At 37.2% G+C, this 25861-nt stretch overlaps 1 protein-coding gene across 1 annotated transcript in view; it reads left to right on the top strand.

Moving 5' to 3' along the window:
- FBN2 (fibrillin 2) overlaps positions 1 to 25861 on the top strand; it is a 180750-nt gene that overhangs the window by 111349 nt on the left and 43540 nt on the right. The window contains exons 21-35 of the mRNA XM_072859710.1: positions 14 to 151; positions 1401 to 1451; positions 1937 to 2062; positions 5091 to 5318; positions 7937 to 8062; positions 10428 to 10556; positions 12706 to 12831; positions 13547 to 13672; positions 14493 to 14615; positions 14735 to 14860; positions 18055 to 18180; positions 19255 to 19377; positions 20820 to 20942; positions 22680 to 22805; positions 25539 to 25661. Coding sequence (XP_072715811.1) covers positions 14 to 151; positions 1401 to 1451; positions 1937 to 2062; positions 5091 to 5318; positions 7937 to 8062; positions 10428 to 10556; positions 12706 to 12831; positions 13547 to 13672; positions 14493 to 14615; positions 14735 to 14860; positions 18055 to 18180; positions 19255 to 19377; positions 20820 to 20942; positions 22680 to 22805; positions 25539 to 25661 — 1920 coding nt within the window. The remainder of the gene's footprint in view (positions 1 to 13; positions 152 to 1400; positions 1452 to 1936; positions 2063 to 5090; positions 5319 to 7936; positions 8063 to 10427; positions 10557 to 12705; positions 12832 to 13546; positions 13673 to 14492; positions 14616 to 14734; positions 14861 to 18054; positions 18181 to 19254; positions 19378 to 20819; positions 20943 to 22679; positions 22806 to 25538; positions 25662 to 25861) is intronic.

Raw genomic sequence — 25861 nt, forward strand, 5'->3', positions numbered from 1 at the left:
TATTCCTCTGCAGATAGCCTGAAGGGGACTTGCTGGCTTAACATCCAAGACAGTCGCTGTGAAGTCAACATCAATGGTGCTACACTGAAATCTGAATGCTGTGCTACCTTAGGAGCAGCTTGGGGCAGCCCATGTGAACGATGTGAATTAGGTATGCTCTCATATCCTGCATCTTTTGGGAGAAGAGAAGAAGTACCACTAGGTAGATCTCATCATTTCCTGTGTAGAAAACAAACAGACAACACAAAAAAACTATGAAATTAAGTTGTCTTATTTAGCATCACTTGTAATCTCCACCATGAGAGATCATTCTAATAACTTTGAAGTTACCAGGAAATAACATGTGAATAAATCTTTTAATAATTACATAAGTTTTTTCTCCACTGGGACTGTGCATTGGGGTAGGGGAGTAAGGACTACAATAGAAAAGTGAAAGATCTGGTAAAAGGCTTGAGGGCTTTTTATGTTGTAGACTGTTAACACTTTTTCCACCTGCTTTCAAACACATCGTTTATGTACAATTATTGATTGCAGAATAGTACTACTATTAGATTACAGGGCTAGGTCTAGAAGTTGGAAGCAGGAATGCTAACTGTGTGCTCTAGTTTGTGGAAAAAATACTCTGCCACATTCTCCCCATAAGGTTTGAATAATGCCACTTGCAGCTGAACCAGTGTCAGGACGTTTAGCCTTTCATTTTTAATTGGAACAATAACTGTGGGCACATGAATCCCATCTAACAAGTGTGGTGCAAACAACATCCAACAGAGCTCTTAACTGTGCAGTGCAGCATCAAGCAAAGATATTACTTTGGACTCCAGGAAGCAGCATGGTCAGGTTAGACTGGTAAAACTAATCAAAACCTGATCAATCTAGAGACCTAATTAGCTCAGACTGGGTACATTTGGCCATTTAATTTCCTATTCTCTAACTAGCTAAATTTCAGCAAGCTTTCATATCACTACATCATGCTACATTTTACATGCATATCCTAAAATAATGTCATTGCTCAGATCCTTTGTTAAGCTGCAGTGGAGAAAAACCCTTTAGTGATAACTGGCATCACTAAACCTTTAAATCTTCAGGCAACTTTACAGGAAATTTACCTTTCAGCTACATCTGAGTGCAGAGATTGATATGATTAGATGCTGAGCATTCTGGTCTCCATTAAGGAAAGCCCATGAGAAAGTAACTGTCTAAGATTTAATTTCCTCAACTATTCACTTGTTTTAAATAATATGTATGAATCAATACCTTGCTTGATGAGGCTAGAGCACTCACCACCTTATACAGTCAAATTATTAGAGAATTCCAAAGATAGATTTTGGGTTTTTTTAGTTATTTACTCCTGTGTTTCTGTCATTCTAAAGTAGTGATATATCTTTCTGGCTTAATTCCAGACACAGCTTGCTCAAGAGGATTTGCCAGAGTGAAGGGTGTTACCTGTGAAGGTGAAGTTTTTGCTTCTTACTCAAGATGTCACTTTTATTTCCTTTCAAAATGAGATAAAAGGGGATTTTTAAAGTTGTTTTTGTCAGGCCTAATCATATTGACCTTAGATTAATGCCTTCATAAACAGTTACTGACTATTGGGAAGTGTTATGTTACACTGTTTGTTGGAGAATATAAAAATGATACAAAAAGAATGGAACTGCTCCTTCAAAATACATTTAATCCCTTTAGTTTTTCCTTTCTCTCAGCCATATTCATCATCTTGTCTTAGAGAAGAGAATGTGGCATCTTAGTGCCATATGATTTGAAGATCTTGCAAGAGTTCCTTGAGACTGAGACAGATGCTTGTTCAGAACAGTGTTCAGACCCTAATACAGTATGGATGAAAGCCTCTCACTTTTTTTCATGTAGCTTAAATTCTCAATAAACCTGTAGCTGTCTCCTTCAAGTTAGCATGTAACTCAACTCTTTGTTTCCCCAACAGATGTGAATGAGTGTGAAGTTTTCCCAGGGGTTTGTCCCAATGGCCGGTGCGTTAACAGCAGAGGCTCATTTCACTGCGAATGCCCTGAAGGACTGACACTGGATGGAACAGGGCGAGTGTGTTTAGGTAAGAGGGCACTCAACTCTGCTAGCTTTTTACCTGTGTCCAACAGTTGTCCAAAATTATTCTCAAAGGGGTGTGAAAGGATGTTTGGTTTGTTTCTGAATTCCTCCAAAAGCAGTTTGTTAAGCATATGTTTTAGTTCATGCCTGCTTAGATATCAAATGCCTGTGCCAGTTCAGGGAACAGCTGTTAATCCCCTGAGGGAACATGGATGTTTGTGTTAAGACTTGTTTTGCCCACAGTGCAATCAATAGGTTTTGCTCGAGTGCTACCCTTACTCTGACTCCCATTCGGGAACAGAAATGTCTGACTCACTGGGAGCTAGATGATAAGCAGTCAGCTGGTCAGACAGCAGCTTGTAATGCAGTCTGAACGTTGCTCTTTGTTGCTGTCCAGTCATTTTGTGAAACTCGGGTACTACCTCTTAGCACGAATATGCTGGTGCATATTGGTCTGTCTGACAGTAAACAAAATGAGTGTAGATAAAAATAAGACTTCATCTGCGTTGTAGAAGATGAAGTATCTTCTACTGACAAAACATGATGTCCGTGAAGACATACATTTCTCTAGGAAAGACTTCAGGTATAAAAAATACTGAACCCCTGTGTAAGTTCAAGAAAACAGAAGTATCCTGTAGGAAGTGTAGTTAATGTTATTAATCTGCATCTTTAGAAATCAACGTTCAGAGATGAAAAAAGATAAAGTCAGAGTACTAGATGTTTAGAATAGATTCTAGAAGCCATATTAATTTTTCTTACCAGTTCTAGGGACTAAAAATGTGATCACTGACAGCATTGATTTCTTTTAAAAAAACAGTGCAGCAGAACAAAAAAAATTTTCAACCCTTGCTTCATATCAAGAATTTTCCTACTCTAACCTTTATTTTTTTATTTCGACAGTGTTCTCTTTCCTCTAGCAGATTCAAATTTAAGCAAACACTTTTGCTTTAATTGCACTATGCCTTACCAATAGCTGATACAGTTACCAGGTTGTGGGGTTTTTTAATGTGGATGTAATTCTAGAGATATTTATTAAAGTAAGCAGAATTTTGAAATTAATCTGATGGGTACAATCGGTATAAAAGTTTCAGAAAAAAGAAATAATTCAAACCCAAGTCTGCCCAGATGCACATACCCATTATGTTTGTGCATACCTTACGCAGTTTTGCTTGTTAGGTTTTACTTGATATTCCACTCCTCCCCCAACCCGCCCAACTTGTAATTCTGTTGCCAGTCACTGGTATCTGTGGCCATCAACCCTGTATTGTTTCTCAATGAGAAATTTGATAAGGACAGGTGTGAATTTAATTGTGGTTGACAGATATAAAAGTTGGAACAAAGGACTCATTTTCAAGCAAGACACAAGATTCCTTTACCCTCAAAGCCATGTTTCCTTTTCTTATTTTAATTTAAAAATTACCTTTGATATTACAAGATACGTGCCTTCTCCTATGCTACACAAGCACTGTGCCCTATGTCATGTATTTCTGAACTATGTTTATTTCCTGCAGGATCCACTACAGTGATTTTAGTGCAAACAGATATTTATTAGCAGTATGTTTGCTGAATCTCTGGAAATAAAAATAAATATGATCTTGATGTGGAATAGTTTACAGGAAACCATGAGTATTCTTTGAACAATTTCTCTTTCTTATACTTGCTTCTAAATTGTTTAACTTCTGATGTGCATAGGGTAAATTTATATTACAAATCTGCACAACTTTGAAGGGCTTGTATGGAAAACAGTTCAGCAGCTCATCTGTGCTATTTTTAGATCTTGCATCTTCTTCACGGCTTTTTGCACTAAGCACTTAAGAGTTCTGTTAGGTTTGCTAAAGCCTAACTTCCAGTCCAGTATATCATATGAAACATTAATGCTTATATTTATCCTGAAAATACAGCTTGACCTCCAGTCCATTTCAGTCATGTCAGGAGGCTCTAGAATATGTCCAGAAGTTATTTTATTCGACACGGTGTGTCCTTGTGATCTTCCTTACATACTGAAAATAACTCTCTTTTCTTGGACAGCATTAAGCTACTGATAAATTTCTGTATAGTATCACAAACATCTTCTCTAGCACTGCTGTAATTGATACTGTCCATTTCCCATTATTGGTATTACTTGCCAGATTTTTGGAATTTGGGCATAGAAATTCTCCTGTGTTGTAGAAATTAGCATGTAGAGGCTTAATAACCCATTTTTTATACCAATTTTATATTTTAACAAATACTAAATTTTTTTCTAAAAATTTTAAACTTTTTCTTTACTGACATACAAATAGCTGAAAAGTGTGGAATGTACTGATGCTTTCAAATGGGTTGTTGTTGTTATTTTTTACTGTATGTAAGATGTAGCAAAGCTGATTTTTTTCTGTGTACAGACCAGTGTGTGGTGTACTTTTCCTGACAGTTGGGTATGCAAGTACAGATTTTGCCTGCATACTTGGTTGATCTCTCTTTTGGTTGACCTGCTTTTCTGCAAATGGCACTCCTGAGTATAACCATAACTAATTTTTCTGGAAACCATATTGTTTTCTTCTGCTAACTGGTGTTAAAGTAAGCCTAACAACGGTCAGCAATTTTTTTTTTCTGCATTCCTGGTATTATTAAATTAATTTAATAATATAAGCATAGGTAGGAATATATATTTTTTTTTACCATGAATGCAGGTCAATTTGTAAATGAGAATACCTGATATAGTAAAGAAATACATGTCTCTGTCCTATCAAATACACATAGAAACCTGAAAAGCACAGTCATGTCAGAGTAATGGTATATCTTGATATTGGGAGACAACAAAAGAAATTCTTGTACTTTTATGTGGTACAACAGAGATCCAGAAACGTAACTATAGTGCAGTATTAGCAACTTCAAATGGTTGCACCTTCTGCAGAAGTGTAGAGTGTTGAGCAGAAATCTATCGCCCAGAAACTAAGCCTCACATGTACTTGTGCCTCAGAAATAGGTGCTTCTGAAAAACAGAAAACCTTAGCAAAGGGTAAAATGCCTATTTGTGGTTGTAAAATGAGCAGATATTCGCCTGGAGCAATGCTACCTGAAATGGGATGAAGATGAGTGCCTTCAGTCTGTGCCTGGCAAGTTTCGTATGGATGCCTGCTGCTGTGCTGTGGGAGCTGCCTGGGGCTCTGACTGTGAGGAGTGTCCTAAGCCTGGCACCAAGGAATATGAGGCTCTGTGTCCCAGAGGTCCTGGCTTTTCCAACAGGGGAGATATTCTAACTGGCAGGCCATTTTATAAAGGTAAGGGTTCCTTCTTGGATCTAAAAATTATTATTTTAGATACATCTGGGAATTATAGGTACATCTGGGTGAATATTCTAATAAAATGTCAGGATTTGTGTCTATGTTTGTTATGTAATTGAGATGAGAGATGTTAAAAAGATGTTTGCCTGAAAGTGCTGACCTTGCAGGTGGGAAACTCTCTGCTTGCATGGTGTTCAGGAGAGTTACAGGAGCCTAAAAGGAAAAGGTGCAAAATTTGAATTTGGTAAGGAGAAAAAAGAAATTACTATGACAGGACTGAAGGGAGAGGAGGTCCAAATGATGAGAATAACAAAAAAAGTGCACCTTTTTTAAGGTAGTGCTTTGCAAAGAGTGAACTGAGGGTTAGATGAAGTTCTATAAAGTCAGGGAGTTAAGATGTAAATGTAAAATATTACTAAATTTGGCCAGGGTGAAAGAGAGACTGAAGAAGGATGGGTTCTTTCTATGGTTTGCAGAATTAATAAATGATTAAAAGGGAAGGGTGTCTGTTGCATTAAAATTACGAGGGCAGTGATAACAAGGACCTGCAGTGATAAAGAAGTAAATAAAAGCCTTTTGTCCACTTTTTACTAGCATGACCTCCTGTAGAGCAAAAACAAAACTGAAGAGGCTGGAAAATGTTAAGAAACAAGATCTGAGATATTTTAGGTGACTGAGGTCTGAGAAGAAAAACTGTAAATTTCTGTGTGCAGAAGCAGAGGTGATCCAGAAATATTTTAGTATTTTATTTATTTTTAAAAGGATGTATTCTGAAGCATTTGTCTTGAAATATGTTGAGTTGCTTGAGAGGACATTAACAGATTGGACCTCTGCTTCACCATACATAAGCTCTGATTTTCAGGACTTACTATTCTCAGGCAAACTGTGAACGTTTGGTGGTGATTTACTAAACAAAAAAGGAATTTAATAATAATAATAATAATAATAATAATAATAATAATAATAATAATGTAATCATTTGTTTTTATTAAAAATATTTCATTAGAAATAATAAATTCTTATTATTTAATAATAATAAAATCTTGTCCACTCCAAGATTTTTGTAAGGTTTTGCTTCTTGTTTCTGCTTTTGTATTTGGACCACACTTTTCTTCCATTCACACTAATACATAGGAGATAGAAGTTTGTTTCAACAAAGATGATTCTCAGGTAAGGACATTCATCTAGCAAATTATATCATAGAGTGTAAGAAAAGCTCATTCAAGTTTGTAAATGCTGTTGGGGGGTGCATATGAGAGAGGCTGACACATGAAAAACCTTTATTTGTCCTGTGCAAAATCCTTTAACAGCCTGTCTTATCCAGCTGTCCAGCCAAACACATTTAGAAGAGGTGAAACATTTCGTTTGTTACTCTACAAAAGAAAAATTACCCTTTTCTAAACTGAGCTCTAGATATCACTCTGGCAATCTCAATTTTAAAAAAAGCCCAGTCAACTAGGTAATAGTTACATCTTTTACAAGCTGGCTCAGGAACACCATGAATATTCATTGTGTTAGAAAGCAAAATAGAGCACAATACACGTATTGGCATCATGGCAAAAATGTCTCAACTCTCGGAATTTCACTGAATTTCATTGATTGCTGAATAACATAAACTTTTAATTACTGGTTTGGGTATTGAGAAGCAAAGAAAGCATAAACAATTCAACAAGTAGGGAAACATCTTTTCTTCCCTACCCCCAGGCTCGGCTTCAACCCAGCACCTCTCCTCCACCCTTCCTGGTCTCCAGCCCCCCTGGTCCCATGGATGAAGCATTTGGCAGCATAGGGCCTTGGGGACACTGTGGCGGTTTCTCTTTGTCACCCCTTGTTGTTTAGTCTTTTCTATGGCTGCTCCTTCCTTCTTACTCATTTTCTGCGCCCTGGCATGGGCTCCTCCATAGGACAGAGGCCCTCAGGGGTATTCGTGCTCCGGCATGGGTTGTCCACAGCCCATGCTCCTTCAGGATGTCCCAGCCCCACTCGTATACTGTAGTCCCTGGGGGGTGTTGCTGCCCCAGCATGGATCACCCACAGGTCATGGTCCCTCAGGAATCCCCCTACCCCAGCAGAGGCTGCATGTGGGTCACAATCCCTTAGAGGTGTCTCTGCCCCAGCATGCATCCTTCATGGGCCGCTGTCCCTCAGGGTGTTCCCCGCACTGCTTGGGTCACCTGTAGGCCACAGTCCCTCAGGCACGTCCCTGCCCTGGCGTGGGTCACCCACAGCTGCAGTCCCTCAGGGGTGTCCCTGCCCTGGTGTGGGTCTTCCACAGGCGAGAGTTCCTCAGGAGTTCCTCAGGAGCGTCTCTGCCCTGACATAGGTCCTCCAGGGGTGGCAGTCCCTCAGGGGTTCCTCCTCACAGATAAGGAGTTCTGCGTTCCAAGAGTGCATCTCCAGTCATGTCTCCAACAATGTTCCCTCCTGCTTGCCTCCTCGGTTTCATTTTTTCATTATCCTAACCTGTGTAGGAGGAGGCCATCCCTCTAGTCCCCTGAAACCCAAACCCTGCCTTTTATGCCCAATACAATTGATAAGAAGAAACAGGAAATTCCCATTAATTTTGTATATATTTGTGCTTAACTACGCTCTTTTCTTTTGTTTTTATTTCATAGATATCAATGAATGTAAAGTGTTCCCTGGTATGTGCATGAATGGTAAATGCAGAAACACAATTGGAAGTTTCAAATGTAGATGTAACAGTGGGTTTACTTTAGATATGGAAGAAAGAAACTGTACAGGTAAGTCTTACATTTTCCCGTTTTTCCTACAATCATAGAATAGTCCGGGTTCAAAGGGACCTCAAAAGATCATCTGCTCCAACCTTTTGTGGGAAAGGGAGCCTAGATGAGATTATCTAGCACCCTGTCCATCTGGAAAACATCCAGTGATGGGGACTCTACCACGTCCCTGGGGCATGTTAAAGGAACTTGCACTTGTTGTGTAGCTTGGTTATCTTGAAACTTAATGTCTTGCATTTCCTTCAGTTTCTAAGAGCTTAATCTTTGGACAGAATGGCCAACCGTCTTAGGTTTCCCTTTCAGAAAGTGGTTCTTTAATAAATGTAATGTTCTTCTTGTCCATTAGGAATTTTTTAAATTGGTGTTAAAGATGCTCAGGTCATGCTCTATCAGTACAACCTGAAAAATCAGTACGGATCACTAGCAAAGCCAAGTTCAATGTTTTAACATACAGATTAACTTAATTTACGTTCCTTACTCCCTGGTCATTGTATTACCAAATGAACTTAGAGACTCCACTGCAAATTAATTTTAATTTAGGTTTGACAGCCAAGCACACGCAGAGGCACCTCTGCAATTCTGACATAGTGCAATGTTAACTCAAGAAGAGATGTGCATTTAATTTAAAAGTTTAATATTTTGTTATTTACTGCCTGGAAAACTGAAACAGAAGATAAGCTTGATAGTGTTCTGGTTATGAGAACCTGGATGCCTGCTTTGTGGGTGGCTCTGTGCGGAAAATGAAGGAGGTTTTGTTATAACACATAGGCGTCTATGAGTGAGTCTGAGTAGTATGAAGTGTGGGTGGTAAGGCATGTTAACTGAGGTTGGTCTGGATATTAATGTTGCCCTAACTGGTGATTTCCTTGTTTTTATAGCGATTGCATTGATGAGAAATGCATTTAACAAACTTTATTTCTAAACTAACAAGAACAGGTCAGAAAACTTCTCCCTACAAAAGCTTTTTTTGGTTCTGTTTTCCATTGAAAGTTTGTTCTGATGAAAATGTTCCACTGAGCAGCTGTAGAGAACCAAGTTTTATTAAACAGAAGACTTTTTTTTTATTTTAAATTAGCAACAAAATGTTCTATAAAGCCTACAGAAGGCCAGATACTCTGTAACATCCCAGGCCCACCACTTGGGTTACCATCTGACACCTCCACACATCTGCGTGTGAGGACTGAACTATCTTAATTTGGCAGAAACCTGGCCACGGGGAGTGACACGGAGGCAAAACAGACTCTTGCATGTGGTGAAAAAAGAACTGTTTTAAATCTTTAGCGGTTTCTTTAGTTAAGCTTATACTTGCCTAGTTTTCCTTAACCACTTACACAAATGAGTTTACTGCCCAGTCACCAACTTACTGCAAACATGTTGATGCTCTTCTCTGATTCCTTGCTCCCTGGACTTCTTGGATGACAGAACCAATCCTATGCCCTATCCTGGACAAATGTCTTAATTGTCTCAAATATTCTATTATTTTTATTCCCTGTAAAGACTTCATGATTTCTTAATATGTAAAAATTAATGACACAGTCGTGAATGAAGCTGAAGGCAGAGGGTATAGTGGAGAACATGAAACAAAGGCATTGAACCCTAGTTCACTCCAAAAACACTGGATGGGCAGTAGAGTAAGGAAGAGAGAACTCTGGAAAGATGTGAGGAGATAGTAAATAACAGGCTATCCAGTTCTTCTTTCCAGTCCTCTCCTTCAACACTGACCTGTTTCACTGGATCATGTCCATATTACAAATTCCTCTTTAGCTTCCTGCCTCACTACCAGTGTGTCTTACAAAGAGCATTTCCTTCTCTTCTCTTCTTATCTTCTACAAACGTGCTATAGTTTTCCACAGTAAGTTTCATCCAAACTTAACTAATAAGAGAACCAGTGAATTGTAATCTAGCTTTCAAAGGAGCTACTTTAATTCCTAATGGAAAGGGTATATGTAAGCTTATAATGCTATTACTGCATAAACATCTTCATAATAAGCAATTTAATATCAATGGCACTGTAGTCATGAAGACAATTGTTACCTCTGTAATAATAACAACTCAGAATTTGTTACTGTTAGTAATTTCCTTAGAAATCTAACCTTAAATTACACCTGATGGAAGCCTACTTGTTACATAGTTTAATCTATAGTTGAGAGCTCTGAAGGCATTGCATTATGAATCTTCCACAAACTGTTTCACATAATCAGATATTCCTTTAAATATTAAATTAATTTCATTTTTTCTCTTGATTTGTATACTATATATGATTTCTGTGGAATTAATTTGTAATGGCCAAGTGTTCACTTCTGTGAAAAGCAGAATAACTTTAAACTCTGTTTGATTTTTCTACCTCTCCATTACTATAAAATAGACATTGATGAGTGCCGGATCTCCCCAGACTTATGTGGAAGTGGTACTTGTGTCAACACTCCTGGAAGCTTTGAGTGTGAGTGCTTTGATGGTTACGAAAGTGGATTTATGATGATGAAGAACTGTATGGGTAAGTGTTGCCAGAATGACCTGGAGTCTGTCCATTTACTGTACAAAGCCTAGCCTGACTGTACTCTGACTAGCTCTGCTCCACTGAACGCTTCATATGTATAATTATTGTGACTTCTTGAACAAATGAGACAGATATACAGTTTATAGGACAGATAAATGAACTATGCATATAGCTTTGCTTGTTCTTTTTGCTAATTACTTTTACACATTTCTGTATAGATATTTTAGAATGGCAGCAACTATTCATTCATGTAGTTTAAAAATGGCTAATGAGGTATCCAAACATTTGGTAAAGTTAGGAGTAGAAGGCTGGAGTTTTAGAAGTAGTGTGATTCACTTTTCCTTGATTCTTCTAGGACTCAAGAAATTCTGAGAGCATTTCCTGAAAAATTCCATCTCTCTAACCTGTCTAGTTACCAGAATAAATAAGGAGACACCAAAAGTTACTAGCCACCTTAAAAAATCTTGAATTAGTATTTGGAGTTCTTCGTGAAATACAGCATGAAATAAACAATGAAAATGAAAAGTCGTGAGATTTTCATCTTGATGAGGCTGAATGGGTCCTCCTCCTTGCCCTCCTTGAAGATTGGATTGACGTTTCCTCTCCTCCCACCCTAAAGATGCTTGCATAATTTCCATGACCTTTCAAGGATAGTAAGGAGTGGCTTCAAAATTACATTGGCCAGCTCCCTCTCAGCACTCATGGGTCTTTTCCATGTCCTGTGTCAGCAGTTCCCTTCCCCCATTTCCCCTCATGTTTTTGCTGCTGCTGTTACACCCTTCGCATCCCTTGCCGGGGTCAACTCCTGGTGGCTTTGGCTTTCCTAACCCCATCCCTTCACACTCAGACAGTGCCTCTGTATTTCTCCTGCAGCATCTGTCCCTGCTTTTGCCTATTTTAGGCTTCCTTTTTGTGTTTGAGTTTTGTCAAGAGCTTTTGTGCTTGTAATTGAACTCAGATAAGTGGTCCTATGCCCCTGTGTGCCAGGAGGCCATGCAGGTCTCTGACCTTTACTTGATTTCCTGCAAATTGTGATGCTTTTAGACTCCAAAAGTCAGCAAAAAATCATTGGCTGAATCACAGATGAACATAACGAAGCTAAACTGTGGAAGCTGAACAGCCTTCATGAGAGACAGAGTACAAATGCAGAGAATCAATACTGTATGGCAGAGATACGTTATCTGTAAGACGGAGGCAGGGAAGCAAGATGTCAGATAAATAAGCAGAGAGTGAGGAGATAAGAAGAGAAATTACTTCTTGAGGGCCTTTTGCAGGAACTAAGAAAGGGAGGGCATAATGTTCAATGAAGACATTTTGGAGCTGCGAGGACTATCCAAACAGTACAGCAAAAGAGATGTTGAATTCTATTATCAGGCAGTTTCTCCCCTCATGTGAATAACTTGCAAAACCCAATGATATCTTGGCTAAATTCTCAGGCTAATGAAAGGTAACACTAGTCTGCCTATCTGAATAAAAGTCTCTAGTTTCAAGGATAGGTAGCCATAATGCTTCCTGGGAGTCCAAAAGTGTGAGTGCATCCTGCACCTTGAACATCTTTTGGTCATATTTCTCTTCATCCACATGTACAGCGTTAGCTGTTTTTATCAGGTTTGTGAGCCAAATACTCAGTTTGCCATTATAAGCTGTAGCAAGCATACTTGTCAGCCACACAACAACATACGCAGGAGTTATCAAGCTGAATAGCCATTTAGTTAAAAGTTTACACACACACATCCCCATTAACAGCATCCATAGACAACAATTTGAATGCATACATAAATCGGTGTCTGGTTGCATTAAGAAGCACTTTTTTGAAAATTTCAGCACATTAATACATTGTTCCAAATGGCAACCATCCAGATAGTTGCTGTCTTTTGTTGTGTCCTGTGTCTCCTAGAATACTTAATTTTGAATGATGAATTTCTGGTTTTCTTGAGGGGAAAAATACCTATTTTTAGAGTTACTAATGTATAGGTTTTTGTTTGCCCTGTTAAGCAGTATGAGGAAAGGAGCGACACTGCTTCCATGAAACATTCCTTTTATTTCTGACCTCCAGATTTTGTCACTAACAGACACTGAGAATTGCTTTTCTCTTTGTTGCTCCTTAGTAATGATTTTGTATTTGTTTATCATGGTCTTTTCACAGATATTGATGAATGTGAACGCAACCCTCTGCTGTGTAGAGGTGGCACATGTGTGAACACTGAAGGGAGTTTTCAGTGTGACTGTCCTTTGGGACATGAGCTGTCACCATCACGTGAGGAATGCATAGGTGAGTTTCAACTCAGAATAGTAGTCGTCAGCTTTCTAAGAAGAGTGGTTATTTGTGCTATGAAAACTTCTTGTCTCTGGCAAGGATGGGGTCTCAGAAATATCTTATACAAATTCGTGCTCCTCTTTTATATGAATGTCTTCAAATTAAAACCTTGTAACAGGTCCTGTAAAATCTCCAGTGCCCTTAACGTTCTTGACTTCAAAATGGAGTATTTTACCAAGCCTCTTGGGGATTATTTAGCAACTCAAAGGATTGTACCACTCATGTTGGCAACTTTCAAGTAAAATACATACAAGCACAAAATGCACTTCATTCCTACAGTCACAAAGAAGTATTGTCCCTTATTGAAATGCAGCTCTCCTTTTTGCACATAGTTCACCAAAATGGTGAAAAAATGCAAAAAACATAATGCATATTATCTTTGGTTTCCATGTTTGATGCATAGTTGCTTCAAGAGTTGGTTTAAACCAGCAGACTGTGCAGTTAATGCTCAGAGACCAGAAATAAGGATGACAAACCTTTGGACACTGGCTTAAACATACTGTTCAGAGCTCTACACCATGAACTGGAACATGCTAAGAACAAGAAAGAAATTGAAAAAGCCTGAAAGCCACCAGTTTAAAATATTACCTCTCACCCTCTTTCTCTAGCATTTGAGCAGTTAGTCTGCATTCCAAATAACAAGTAATTGATATGAATGATTCTTTTCCAGATGTAAACGAGTGCTCGTTAAGTGACAATCTCTGCAGAAATGGCAAGTGTGTGAACATGGTTGGAACGTACCAGTGTTCCTGTAACTCTGGGTACCAGGCCACTCCTGACAGACAAGGCTGCATAGGCAAGTGTTGTACACCTTCACCTATGTATTTGTGCTTCAGCTTATATAATTTCATCTGTCTTTGTTTTTATTTCATTTCATACCTTCCTTTTGAAACTGAGCAGGGCCATCTTCTCATCTGCTATTAGGTATATCATGAATTATCATAGACCCTTCTTTTACCTTGGAAGTATAAAGAACGTATAAAAAGATTGTTGCTGTACTGAACTCTGCAGAATACTTTGAGAAAAAAAATTCTTATGGTACTACTCCATTAAAATCAGAAGTTTGAGCTAACAACCAGAAAATACTGCTTGGTTTCTTGATCAAACAAGAACGGCACCATGCATTGATGGTTCCTCTTTCACTTTTTCTCCTTACTGTATGCATCTCTTAAGTCCTTCACTATAGTAATACTGAATTATGTAGTTGTCATCACATTGGTAAGGAGAACAGAGGTATTGAGAGGTTTTTTTATTTGTTGGTTTTGTTTATTTTTTTGCAAAAATATAAATTTGTGCTACATTTCAGGCTTTAATGAAACCTAAGTTTCACAGGGCTTTTCTTTCTTTCCTTTCCACATGTTGTCTTTTGCACTTTTTTTACATCCCTGGTAATACATATGAACAAAAGCAACAACTAAAAGTAGTCACTTGCTCCCACAGATGAAAATGCAGTTGAAGAAGAGAAAGCTGAACAAAATATAAATCAGAGACAGTAGAGTGAGAATAAAAATTGAGAATCATATCACTGATAAACTGTTTCTTCTGCTAAGTAAAATGGCAAGAGATGATTACTTTTCCTTATAAAAGTAGACTTACTACTAATTTTGCTTCCCCAGATATTGATGAATGTATGATAATGAATGGAGGCTGTGATACCCACTGCACTAACTCAGAAGGCAGCTATGAATGTAGCTGCAGTGACGGCTATGCTCTAATGCCAGATGTCAGGACATGTGCAGGTAGGTTTTAATATATTAAAAGTTCCAGCATCGTATCTTGCAGCCAGTATGAACATGGTATTCTTTTAGTGGATCCATACCAGAGTGACAGAATTATTATCTGATTTTTTTTTTTGCAGATATTGATGAATGTGAAAACAATCCAGATATCTGTGATGGCGGGCAATGTACTAATATTCCAGGGGAATATCGCTGTCTCTGTTATGATGGATTTATGGCTTCTATGGACATGAAAACTTGTATTGGTAAGTACCTGTATGCACCAAATTTAATGCAAGTCTAAAAATTCAGCAGCTAATGTTCTAGGATGTTCTGCTGAGTCCTTGAAACTGGGTATTGAAACTATGTATTTTATAAAAAAACAAAAACAAACCTGTAGATCTTTCTTGCCTGTCACTATAGATGTCAGGAAGGGTAGAAAAAAATTTGGAAAGTCCATAAAGATGAATTCAATCACATAGTTCCAAAAACAGGAGTCATTTAATTGTGATGATATGATTCTTCTAAAACATCTCTATTGAGATTATTTGAGTGCTCCAGCATTTTCTTCTGTCTCTTCTAAATGTTTTAGTTTATGCACTCGTGTTGTGGTTGAACCCAGCCGGCAACTAGGCCCCACACAGCCGCTTACTCACTCTGCCCCGGTGGGATGGGGGAGAGAATCAGAAGAGTAAAAGTGAGAAAACTCATGGGTTGGGATAAAGGCAGTTTAATAAGTAAAGCAAAAGCCATGCGGTTTCTAAAATCTAAAACACAGTTCAGGTACAAACTACATTATTCCTTAGGAGAGATTTTCTTCCTAATGGAAAGTTTTCATCGTATATGCAATGCTCACTGAAATTGGGAAGAACAGGGAGACATCAGTAGCAAACTTGCATCTCTCTTGAAATTTCAGTCTGCATCAAGGCAGCAAGTGCTGAGCAGTCACATTGTTGAGGTGTCTGGAAGGGAGTCTGGCACAAGAGCACATCGTCAGTCCTGATGCTGTTTTTCCTTGTGACTTTTTTTTTTTTAATATTGTTGTGGGAAAACTTTTCTGGTTGTGGCTTGTCACTTGTTCTTTCTGCAAGGGTCTTTCCCCACTCCACCTGCAGCCTAACTTCTCTGTGAATGTTACCTTTGTGGTGATTTTGCATCTTTGTATGTGACAGAGAGAGCTCTAGCTTCTGGAAGCATTTCTTCTCAAGGGCATGCTCTTAATGTCTCTGCTCTTTACCTTCTCCCAAATCGGCTTTCAGCAACACCATCAGTGCAATGTTTATTGACCTCTTCTTTCATTCCTACTTAACGTCAGCTTTGATAGACATTTTGATTTTTCTTGCTCTCTTGAAATGTCTTGAAGTTTCTTTGAGCTTCTTTCACAATTAGAGGGACTTTTTTCCTTGTCAGCAAGGAATTCACCCCGCCACACATGCATACATACTTGGGATCATTAATAAAAGTTATTGCCTAGCTACCCATTTTCTAAAGGCACAGCAGAGTGACAGATATAGATCTGGACTAAAAAGCTGCCAATGATCCATAGGCATTCTCCGAAACCTAAATGGAAGGCTGTGCCAGAGCTACTCATAGCCATGAGCTACTAAGAGAAGGAGTTTGAAGTTTCCTTGTGGTGTTAAGAGTTCCCTGTTTGATATGCTTCATAGTTGAGGCTTTTCCAGTGAGATTTTGGAAGAAGCAGGTCAATTCTTATGTTCCAGGGGTGTCTCAGCAAGCAGAACTACAGAGGTAAGTCTGCAACTCCTGCAACTGAGGAGATTTAGAGCATGGCAGCTTTTCTTTGCCTCATACTTTGACAACTGAATATACTGGGGAAGTAAAGGTTGTTGTAATGAGAGTATTTAGAAGACTGATGAAATCAGCCCTGTTTTAAAATACAAAACCAAATTTTACTAAATTCATTTAATAACAACACATTTGCCAATGGTCAGTTCTTCTGCAATATTGATCATTATCACTGCACATACAAAACTGTTAGTTTTTAAGAATCACATTCTAAATTATATGCAAGTATACAATAACACAGAGCTGTTGCAGGTAGTTTGCATTGACTGGCTTCCAGCCCTTGGTGTTGCTTAGTCACAAAGGTCAAGGTGATCGGGCTTGAGCGCTTGTCTACAAGAGAAGCTGTAACTGAAGTGGGTCTCTCTTCTTTCCTCTCCAGTTTTCCATGCTTATGTTTTTATGCTGTTGCCCCTGTCACAACAAAGAGGGTCCCTTCTACTCCTTGTAGGGCTTATCTTGTTTTCTTGTCTTGCCAGTCATTCTTCTGGCGTACCTGTGAGGTTTTCCTGCTGATTTGCAGTCCCTTGTGCTTATATTGTCCTTTTGTCTGGCAGCTGCCATGATGTGTCACACATGCAGCTACGCCCGCCTTTCTATGTCCTTTTGGCAGTCTCCTTATGCACATCCTTATGCGAAACTGTGTCTAGCTATGCCATCACAGCATTAACACAATACTTACATGCTATTGCTAGTTACACTGTTTTAGCATGCTTATATTGGGGTTTAAGGCAAGCTAATATTAAATATGTCCATATTAATACACTTTTCATTTATATGTGATGTGGGCCTCTGCTTTGGCAGATTTTGGCTGCATTGCATGACGTCTTAGTTCACTCAAAAGGACAACTACAAATACCAGAAATGCCTTTTCATCCACAGTACAGTGACTGTCTTTAATGTCATAGTATAATACTGTTAGTTAATATAATTTCAAAGGACAAATGGAAATATTGGACAAGGTATTTTAAAAGCTCTTGGGCCCTATGGCCCCACTGCAGCATGACTCAGAACACTCGTATGAAACTCCTCTGTTACCCCCTTGACAGATGCCCAGTTCTGGGTTATTCTTACACCAGTTTCATTGTTTCGTAAGATTCATTGTCTTTTCTAAGTTGAATTCTTATTAAAGAAACTGATTGAATTTACTTCATTATTTTTTATAATTTTGACAAATACTATTCAGAGGTATTGACACACTTGTATATATCATTATTCAATTTTAAATAATGATCAAAATGTGTAAATTGAAACCTGTAGATAATATCAGTACAGAAAAACTAATTGAATGTATAAATGCTTCTTCAAAAGAAAATTATAGCTATGTTATGATCAAGAACATGTTTTTAAAAAATGCTTTAAAGTGTTTCTTGTAAGAAGTAATTTACTTCATAGTCCGATAATTAGCATTCTGAACTAATTAGAAAACACTGGGGTATTTGAACTACACATTCATCCATACTTGTTTTTAGGGAATTAAAAGAATACAGAATGGAACGGCTGAAATATATTATGATGAAGATTAATAAGTGCCACATTTCATAGGGCTGGACCATGCTTCTGATATTTTCACCTGAATGAAAGTATTCCAAAAGACAAAGTATGCTGTTAAATGACAGCGATGTTCAACTAATAATGAATTTATGTGCGCTTACAGATGTGAATGAATGTGATTTGAATTCCAACATCTGTATGTTTGGGGAGTGTGAAAACACTAAAGGTTCCTTCATTTGTCACTGTCAGCTAGGATATTCAGTCAAGAAAGGAACCACTGGATGCACAGGTAAAGCAAATTTCCAGCATATATGTCATGGTGTGCACATACCTTGGTTGGCTTTCAGGTAAAATAAATGCACAAGTGTTCACACACAAGTGAGAGATTGGTATCTGTACATAATAGTAAATATAAGAGTAAGTATTTTACATTTGTCAGCATGTGTCCAGAGTTTGAAAAGGTATGTTCCGTGAACAGTATCAATATGATATGAGAGGCCCCTTACATAACTGTAATTTTAAAGGCAGAGCTTTTATCAGTATAGATTGGGGGAATATCTGTGATATGAAACATAGCTTGGATGGGCATAGCTGCATTTGTATTAGATGTATTTTATCGGTACTCATTTGTCATACATACTTAAAGTATGAACTCATCTGTCAACTAAAGCTGCAGGAAATGACCCTGTAGTCTAAGAGCAGGACAAAAGGAAAAAAAGGTAGAAGAAAATAATTTAAAAAAAGGAATGATGTAAAAGGGGAAGTATATGCCATCCTTCAACCCATGCTAACAAATTTTAAAGAATCATAGTCAGTCAGTTTCAACCTCTACAAGTTCCTGTGGTAGTTAAGCAGTACCTTGTCTTCTGCAAACTGGGTCCACTGCGTTCAGGAAGCTAAGTTCATCCAAAGTTATTCTTCTAGGAAAGCTGAAAGAATCACTCCTATAATTTGGTCTTTAAGAATTTATTCTATAATTACTAAAATCTTGGACTAATCATTTTTGTAACTGAAACGTGCCTGTGCACCCAAAGGTCTCATCCCATTTTTAGACATATAAAGATCAGCATATTTAATATGTCTGGAAAATAGCTTTAATTTCAAACTGAAAAGCAGTTGCAGGAAAGCAGAATAATTTTGTCATGTTTACGAACAAAGAACAAAATGAAAATACAGTTGTCACTATTTTTTATGAATGTTTAATAGAAAGTAACTTGCTTGAATTATTCTGTAGTCTTGAACATTTGTTTTTTAAAGGACTGCAAACCTGCACAGTGGAAATAAGCAACATGTAAAAGGAACATAATTTGTAATATTCCAGTGCTCCTGATGTAAATACTAATAGTTTATTTTGTGCTTGTAGATGTGGATGAGTGTGAAATTGGTGCTCACAACTGTGATATGCATGCCTCATGTGTCAATGTACCAGGAAGTTTTAAATGTAGTTGCAGAGAAGGATGGGTTGGAAATGGCATTAAATGTATTGGTAAGTATACAGAAAATAAAGCTTTTCTCTTTTTCCCCTTTTTTTTTTTTTAATGAAAGCATGTAATGTGACTGTGTGATTACTCTATTAGAAACAAAGTATTACTCTTCTGTGTGCTGCACTCTGTGGATAGATGGGTCTGCAAGATTCTTGTGTTTCAGGGGTTTGGTTTTCTGAGAAGAAAACTGGTTTTGCCTCAGAAGCCTATCTGTGTAACATCTTACTGAATTAACTGTGTATTTTATAAAGTTTCCATATAACTGCTAGAATGTGCAAAATAAAAAAAATCAGTCAAAAATAAAATGGAATTTGTTTTGTTATTTCCTGCCAGTAAGATATTATTTCTGTTACTTAATACAATTTTTGTCTAGTTTACAGGCCCTAATATAAAGCAGATTGGTCTTGAGGTATGGGAAACTTGATTCTACTGTTGCTGGGCTGCTAGAGTAGCATCACATGCCCTTGCCTTCATCTTTTATTTTGGTGTGTAAAAGATTGTAATATTTACCTTTTTTTCAGAACATTTTGGGATCTGTGGAAGAGGAGTTTCGTTTAAGAATTAGGCTTTATTGGTGTAATATGTGAAAGAAAAACTACCATATTATGAGGTTTTACTGCAGGCTAGATTTTCTAAGCTTTTTAAGGCATATCTGAGAAAAAGGGCAAGGCCCCTTGGTCTTTATTATTATAATTTAATTAAAAATATGTGAGATTCTACTAAGTAAATAAAAAGTCCCATCTGAAGGAGAAAACTTTAAGAAGTTTTTCCATCAGTGTCCTCGTAGTTAGAACAGCTCCCAGGTATAGAGTGTTTTCCCAGGAGACCACTCTGCAGAAGGGTGAGAAAGGACTGTCGGCTACCCCATAGTGTGACTCTAGCCACACTAGCTAGTGTGACTCATGTGTTATGGACCCATATGGCCATTTCCATTAAACATGCCCTTGAGGGGAAGGAAAGTCTCTTCTTTTTTTCTTTTTCTTTTTCTTTTTTTTTTTTCCATCCAAGTTGACATCCAAGTAAATAAGAAAGCTTGCATTAACTTTCATGGAGTTAGATTGTTGTCACATTCTTCTGTTACTTGAGAAGACTCTCCAAATGTATGGCAGATTTTCACCTCACTATATTTCTTTGGTTTATTGGTTTTTTAACTCATTTTGAATTCAGGTTCTTTAACAGGATATTAACATTCAAGTAACAAGTCAGCTGAATTCCATCTGTTGCTTGGAAACTTTTTACCCAATCCCATGCATTTTAATTTAAAGGAAGAAATATTAAAATGAAATCACTATAGATTAACCCTGTATCTTCTAATGAGAACTTTGTACATTTATGGAGACATAAATTATCTTTGCAGTTGCGCTTGTTAGCCTGACAATTAATTGTAAGACAAGTATACTAACTGCTCTGTTACCGCTTGCATTCTTTTGCCTCTGATGTGCAGATCTTGATGAATGCTCCAATGGGACCCACCAGTGCAGCGTCAACGCTCAGTGTGTGAACAGCCCAGGGTCATACCGCTGTGCCTGTGCGGAGGGATTCACTGGGGATGGATTTACTTGTTCTGGTAAGAAATGTCTGTGAAAAATGACTTGTTACTGATTGTTTCTGTTGTATGGAAGCTTTGCAAATTAGATCTAAGCCCAAAGTGCAAGATAATAAATGTAACAGTGTCTTTTAAGATCAGGATTCTTCCCATCTGCTGAAGAAATGCTAACAAAGGCAACTGATTGTTCTTTTGATTTGTATGCCAAATTGGACCCACTGGGCCCATTTGTTGGGTGAAGTTCCCGTCTACTTCCTCCTCCTGCTCCTCCACCTCCTCCTCTTCCTCCTCCTCCTGCTCCTGCTCCTCCTCCTCCTCCTCTTCATGCCAATTTTTTTGAATGTGCATGTGCTGCTTGCAGCAGCAGGCTCTCTAGTAAAGAACAGAAAACACCAGCTCTCTGTTATGGTTCCTGTCTTGTAGGCCAGGTCTGTCGTTGGCAGGGAAGGCAACATCTATTTTCCCCTCACTACGTTAGTTGAACAGGATTTAATCATTAACACAGAACTTGTTAAAAAGAAGAACAAATTACAGCTGAAAAATATTGCCCATGATCTCTGCATTTAAATTTGTTGGTAAATGCTCACTATTAAGAATGAACATTGTTTTGCACACAGCAAGTGATTAAAAATAAACTGATGTGTAAAGTATTATATAAAGTGTAAAGATTTCATATTAAACATTAATGGCAGAGTATTAAGTTACTGTGTTTTTTATCACTTACAGAGTGGAGATGCAACAATATCTCTGCTCTTGACTTCTGAAATGTCCTGTTATGTGGTCAGCAAATTGGAAGGTTTGAAGGAATGCATCCTAATGATAGTAAAATACCCAGAAACTAATGTGAATGCATTCATTATTAGCTAACTGGCTAATTTTAAATCAAAATTAATTTATACCTTAACAAGACAGTCTTCTGATTAGTATTGTAAGTTTTTTTTATTTCAGACTAAGAATCTTCAAATATTATTTGTTTATGTGTTTCAAGTTTGTGGTTAATGAACAAGAACTTTCATCCCTGTTATTAACACACACTGTTTCAGATCTTCTGGTTTTTAAAAATCAGATGGAGTACTAGGGATTGACTAATAAAATGAAGAAAGTATATTGAAATTTTTTTTTTGCAATTATAAGCATATCTGGAAAAAATGATGTGTCCATATGATAACTTCATAGTAAATTGACAGTAGTGAATGCCTTCCTTTGTCATTCTGCTCTTTTATAGCTCTTAAAAAAAAAAAAAATCACTTTTGGGGCATACTAGAAGAATCCCCAGGAGTGTGCAAATGGTAGTTGTAATGTTCATAATCCTCAAAGAATATTTTCTAAAATGCATATGAAAATAATTTTCTATGTATGATTCATTTAAGAAATTTTGCCTTTTGAATGTGTTTTATGTCAAAGTAACATAGCGATATATACCAGGAGACAAAGTTTTTACTTTGTAAGCAAAGTATTCAACTTATTTGTCAGAGTTAATAGTACTAAATCTGAAGTCCTTGTATAATTAAAAAAAAATTTAAATCTGTTAGTGAAAAACAAGGAGTAAGGAATCATGGCAGGGTAAAAGGAATAATTTTGGAAATGACATTATGTTTGCTTTTCTGCATTCTTTCAATTTACTTCATCTTCAGGTGTAAATGTTTTGTTTTATATCAACAATACTCAATGGCAGTATTATTTTGAACATCAGGATAATATTATTTGTATTTTGCTACTGAAACATGTAGTTTCAAATAAATTTTCTGTCTCCTACAGATGTTGATGAGTGTGCAGAAAATGTTAATCTGTGTGAAAATGGACAGTGTTTGAATGTCCCCGGTGCTTACCGTTGTGAGTGTGAGATGGGATTCACTCCTGCCTCAGACAGCAAGTCATGCCAAGGTAAGCCACTGGTACTTCAAGTTCGTTTTCTGAGTTTGGATTGGCTGCTATAAAGCAAACAACAAGAAGTGCTGGAAGGATCTCAACCTGGAAGAAGAATATTCAGCACATGCTTCACATATAAGTAATTTCTTCAGGCAAGGATTATTTTGCAGTGTGAATTATGTTGAAGGTAGCTTTCATCTTTTTATGAAGTTTTCCTGGCCTTGGTCCAAAAATCCCAGAGTAGAAGTTTGGCTCAGTAATTTTGTTTTTTTAATTATTTTTCTTTTTGTCACTAGTGAATAGCGTGTGGAAAATCCTGTGTTCGTCACTGTTTTATTTAGTGTGTTTATATAGCAGACACAAGCTGCATTAAATGGCCTCATTTTAAAATAAGTGTTTTCAGGAAAATTGAAGTAGGCAAATCACTGCTATATTTGACAAGTTTGTAACACTCCTTAAAATGCATATTGGAGATTTTTTATCATTATACGTTCTCTCAATATTGTACCAGATCATCTGAATTGCAAAAGGAATGCTTATCTTTCTAGTTGGATTCAGCTTCTATTCCCTGTTGTGTTCTTATGTCTTTTTTTGTTTGCTGTAAGAGAACTAGATATTAGATAAAGTCTTTTTAGCTGGTGCTCCAAAGCTTTTTAACTTATTTCAGATTTAATGGTGGAAACCTCATAATGCCTTAGGAATTTAAAATTCCTGATGAGACAATTAAAAACAGATTCCAAAATGTAGTCTCTAAAATTCAGTCCATAACTTGACATGTTCAAACATTCAGGTGTACATGTATGAATCAGACTTCTAGCTGTAGAAAAATTGCAGATGCGTCTGAAAAACCAGCTATGCAACTGTTTGGTCAGATCTGTTACTAGTTACCAAGTATTGTCAATCATCTTTACTGAATTTCTCCGTGCAACTCAGTTAGTCATATTATAGTAATGCCAATGTTCTAATAAAAATCCCCAAACAGATATCAGCCAATCAGTGTTTTGAAAAACAATATTATTCTAATTCTTGGGACAGTGGGTCACCAACATTTGGCTTTTCAATTGGTCCACAACAAAGCTCTGAAAAATAAATTGAAGAATTTTGGAAAAATGCTTGGTATATTGGTATATTACTGTGATTCCAACAGAGATGTGAAAGCATTCCATTGTGCTGTTGGAGAACTAAAAGATCTGGGTGCTGAATATTTAAAAGAAGTGACCCTTTTTTTTTTAAGTTGATATATTAATTTGTCCTATGATAAGGTGACTCCTGGGCTGATTTCTGCAATCAAGGGACAAAATCCAAAGCCTGGATTTAGTACAATAATTGTAATACAAATAATTCATCCAATTTCTTCAGAAATCCCTTGAGATGTCAGTACATTAGCTTCTCACTGATACAGTCTTTTCCATAACTTTATAAAGCTTCATCTGAACACAAGTTATGTTCATGACCTCATTTGGAGGTCATTCCATGGCTGTACTCCAAGGTACTTAGAAACCTTCCCTTAATTTCCAGTTTAAATTTACTCAGGGATGTTGGATATTAGGTATTTATCTTAAATTTCATTGTCCCATAAAAATTTGTCTCTTTCCCCCTCTCAAAAGTTACCCCTTCTCATATGTTCCTGTAAAGAGGCATTATATCACTTCTCAAGCTTTGGCTAAGGCAGGCAAGCCAAGTTTAAAATAGATATTTCATTACTCAAATCATTTTAACATCCCTTTTTTATACCTCATCCAATTTTAGTTCATCACTCTTGAACAGAGCACTGTACAGAGGATTTCAAATGGAGATCTAGCTGTGCATTGTAAAATGGCATTAATGCTTTCCACTTTCCTGTCTCTGCTAAAAATATCTCAGTAGTACTTGCTAGAGTTGCATTAGCCTTTTGCACAGCTCCTTTATTTTGGCAACTTAAAAGTCTTGCTATCTGACAGCACATGCAGGGTTTTTTTCCCTCTTATCTTACTTACCTTCACTCAGAAGTCCGTTATAGTTTGTGTCTAAAACCATAACTTTGCACTCTGTGCTGTTAATATTTAACTCCTTTTCTAGCACTGTAGTTGACAAAGTCATCTAATTTTCTGTCAGTGTCTTTCAACTTTATTTCATCTTCAATTTACATGAGCACACAGGCAGTCCTTTACATACATTTTAGCTCTCCTATATGTAGTTACTATGTAACTTGTTTAACATGGGCTTGAGAAAATCATAGATAATTCTTACTTCCTATGTTTCTTTTCCCTGTATTCTTTCTCCAAGGAGATACAAGTAACTGTCGATGCCTACTCCCTCTGTTTTTTTCTTAGTATACTTTTTTTCCTGAGAATGGTATTTTGAAAATCTTAACTTGCCATTAGTGAGAAATGTTGCAGACTATGAGCTAGGAAATGACTGACACCTTTGGCTGGTGTTACTCTTCATTGTGTTTAATGCACATTTTGAGAGGAACTTACTGGCTCTTTGACTTAGCTTTCATTTCGAGTCCTGAGAAGTCAGTTTTGCTATTTTGACTTCACACTAGGTAAAACAGGAATAAGTAACAAGCAGCTTAATGGAGAATGCCTCACAAATCCTATAGCTATAGCATTCTACACAAAATCAAAAGTGATTACTCAGTGTTGCTTTTTTAGAGTTTTTTTTTAAGTTACATGTGTCTTCATTTGCTTTTAGTAGTACAACACACTATTGTAATATTAAAATGGTAATGACATGTAACTTTCTGTTCTTAATATATTCCTTCAGATATCGATGAATGCTCCTTCCAGAACATATGTGTATTTGGTACCTGTAATAATCTACCAGGAATGTTTCATTGTATCTGTGATGATGGCTATGAACTAGATCGAACTGGGGGAAACTGTACAGGTATGTCTCTTCTGTTCAGAAATAGTCAAGACTTACTTTTTTTTTTGTAATTGCACCAAGCTAATTTAAAGACAAGTTCACAAAACATGCACTGTATTCTCTTACAACAATGCGAGTGCATTTTTCCCCACTAAACAAGCAGTGTTTAGAATTGCATGCTTTGGAGTTGATTTAAGAATGAAACAAAAAGAATGGTTTCT

The sequence above is a fragment of the Ciconia boyciana genome, chromosome 4 (assembly GCF_034638445.1).
Source record: "Ciconia boyciana chromosome 4, ASM3463844v1, whole genome shotgun sequence".
NCBI lineage: Eukaryota > Metazoa > Chordata > Aves > Ciconiiformes > Ciconiidae > Ciconia > Ciconia boyciana.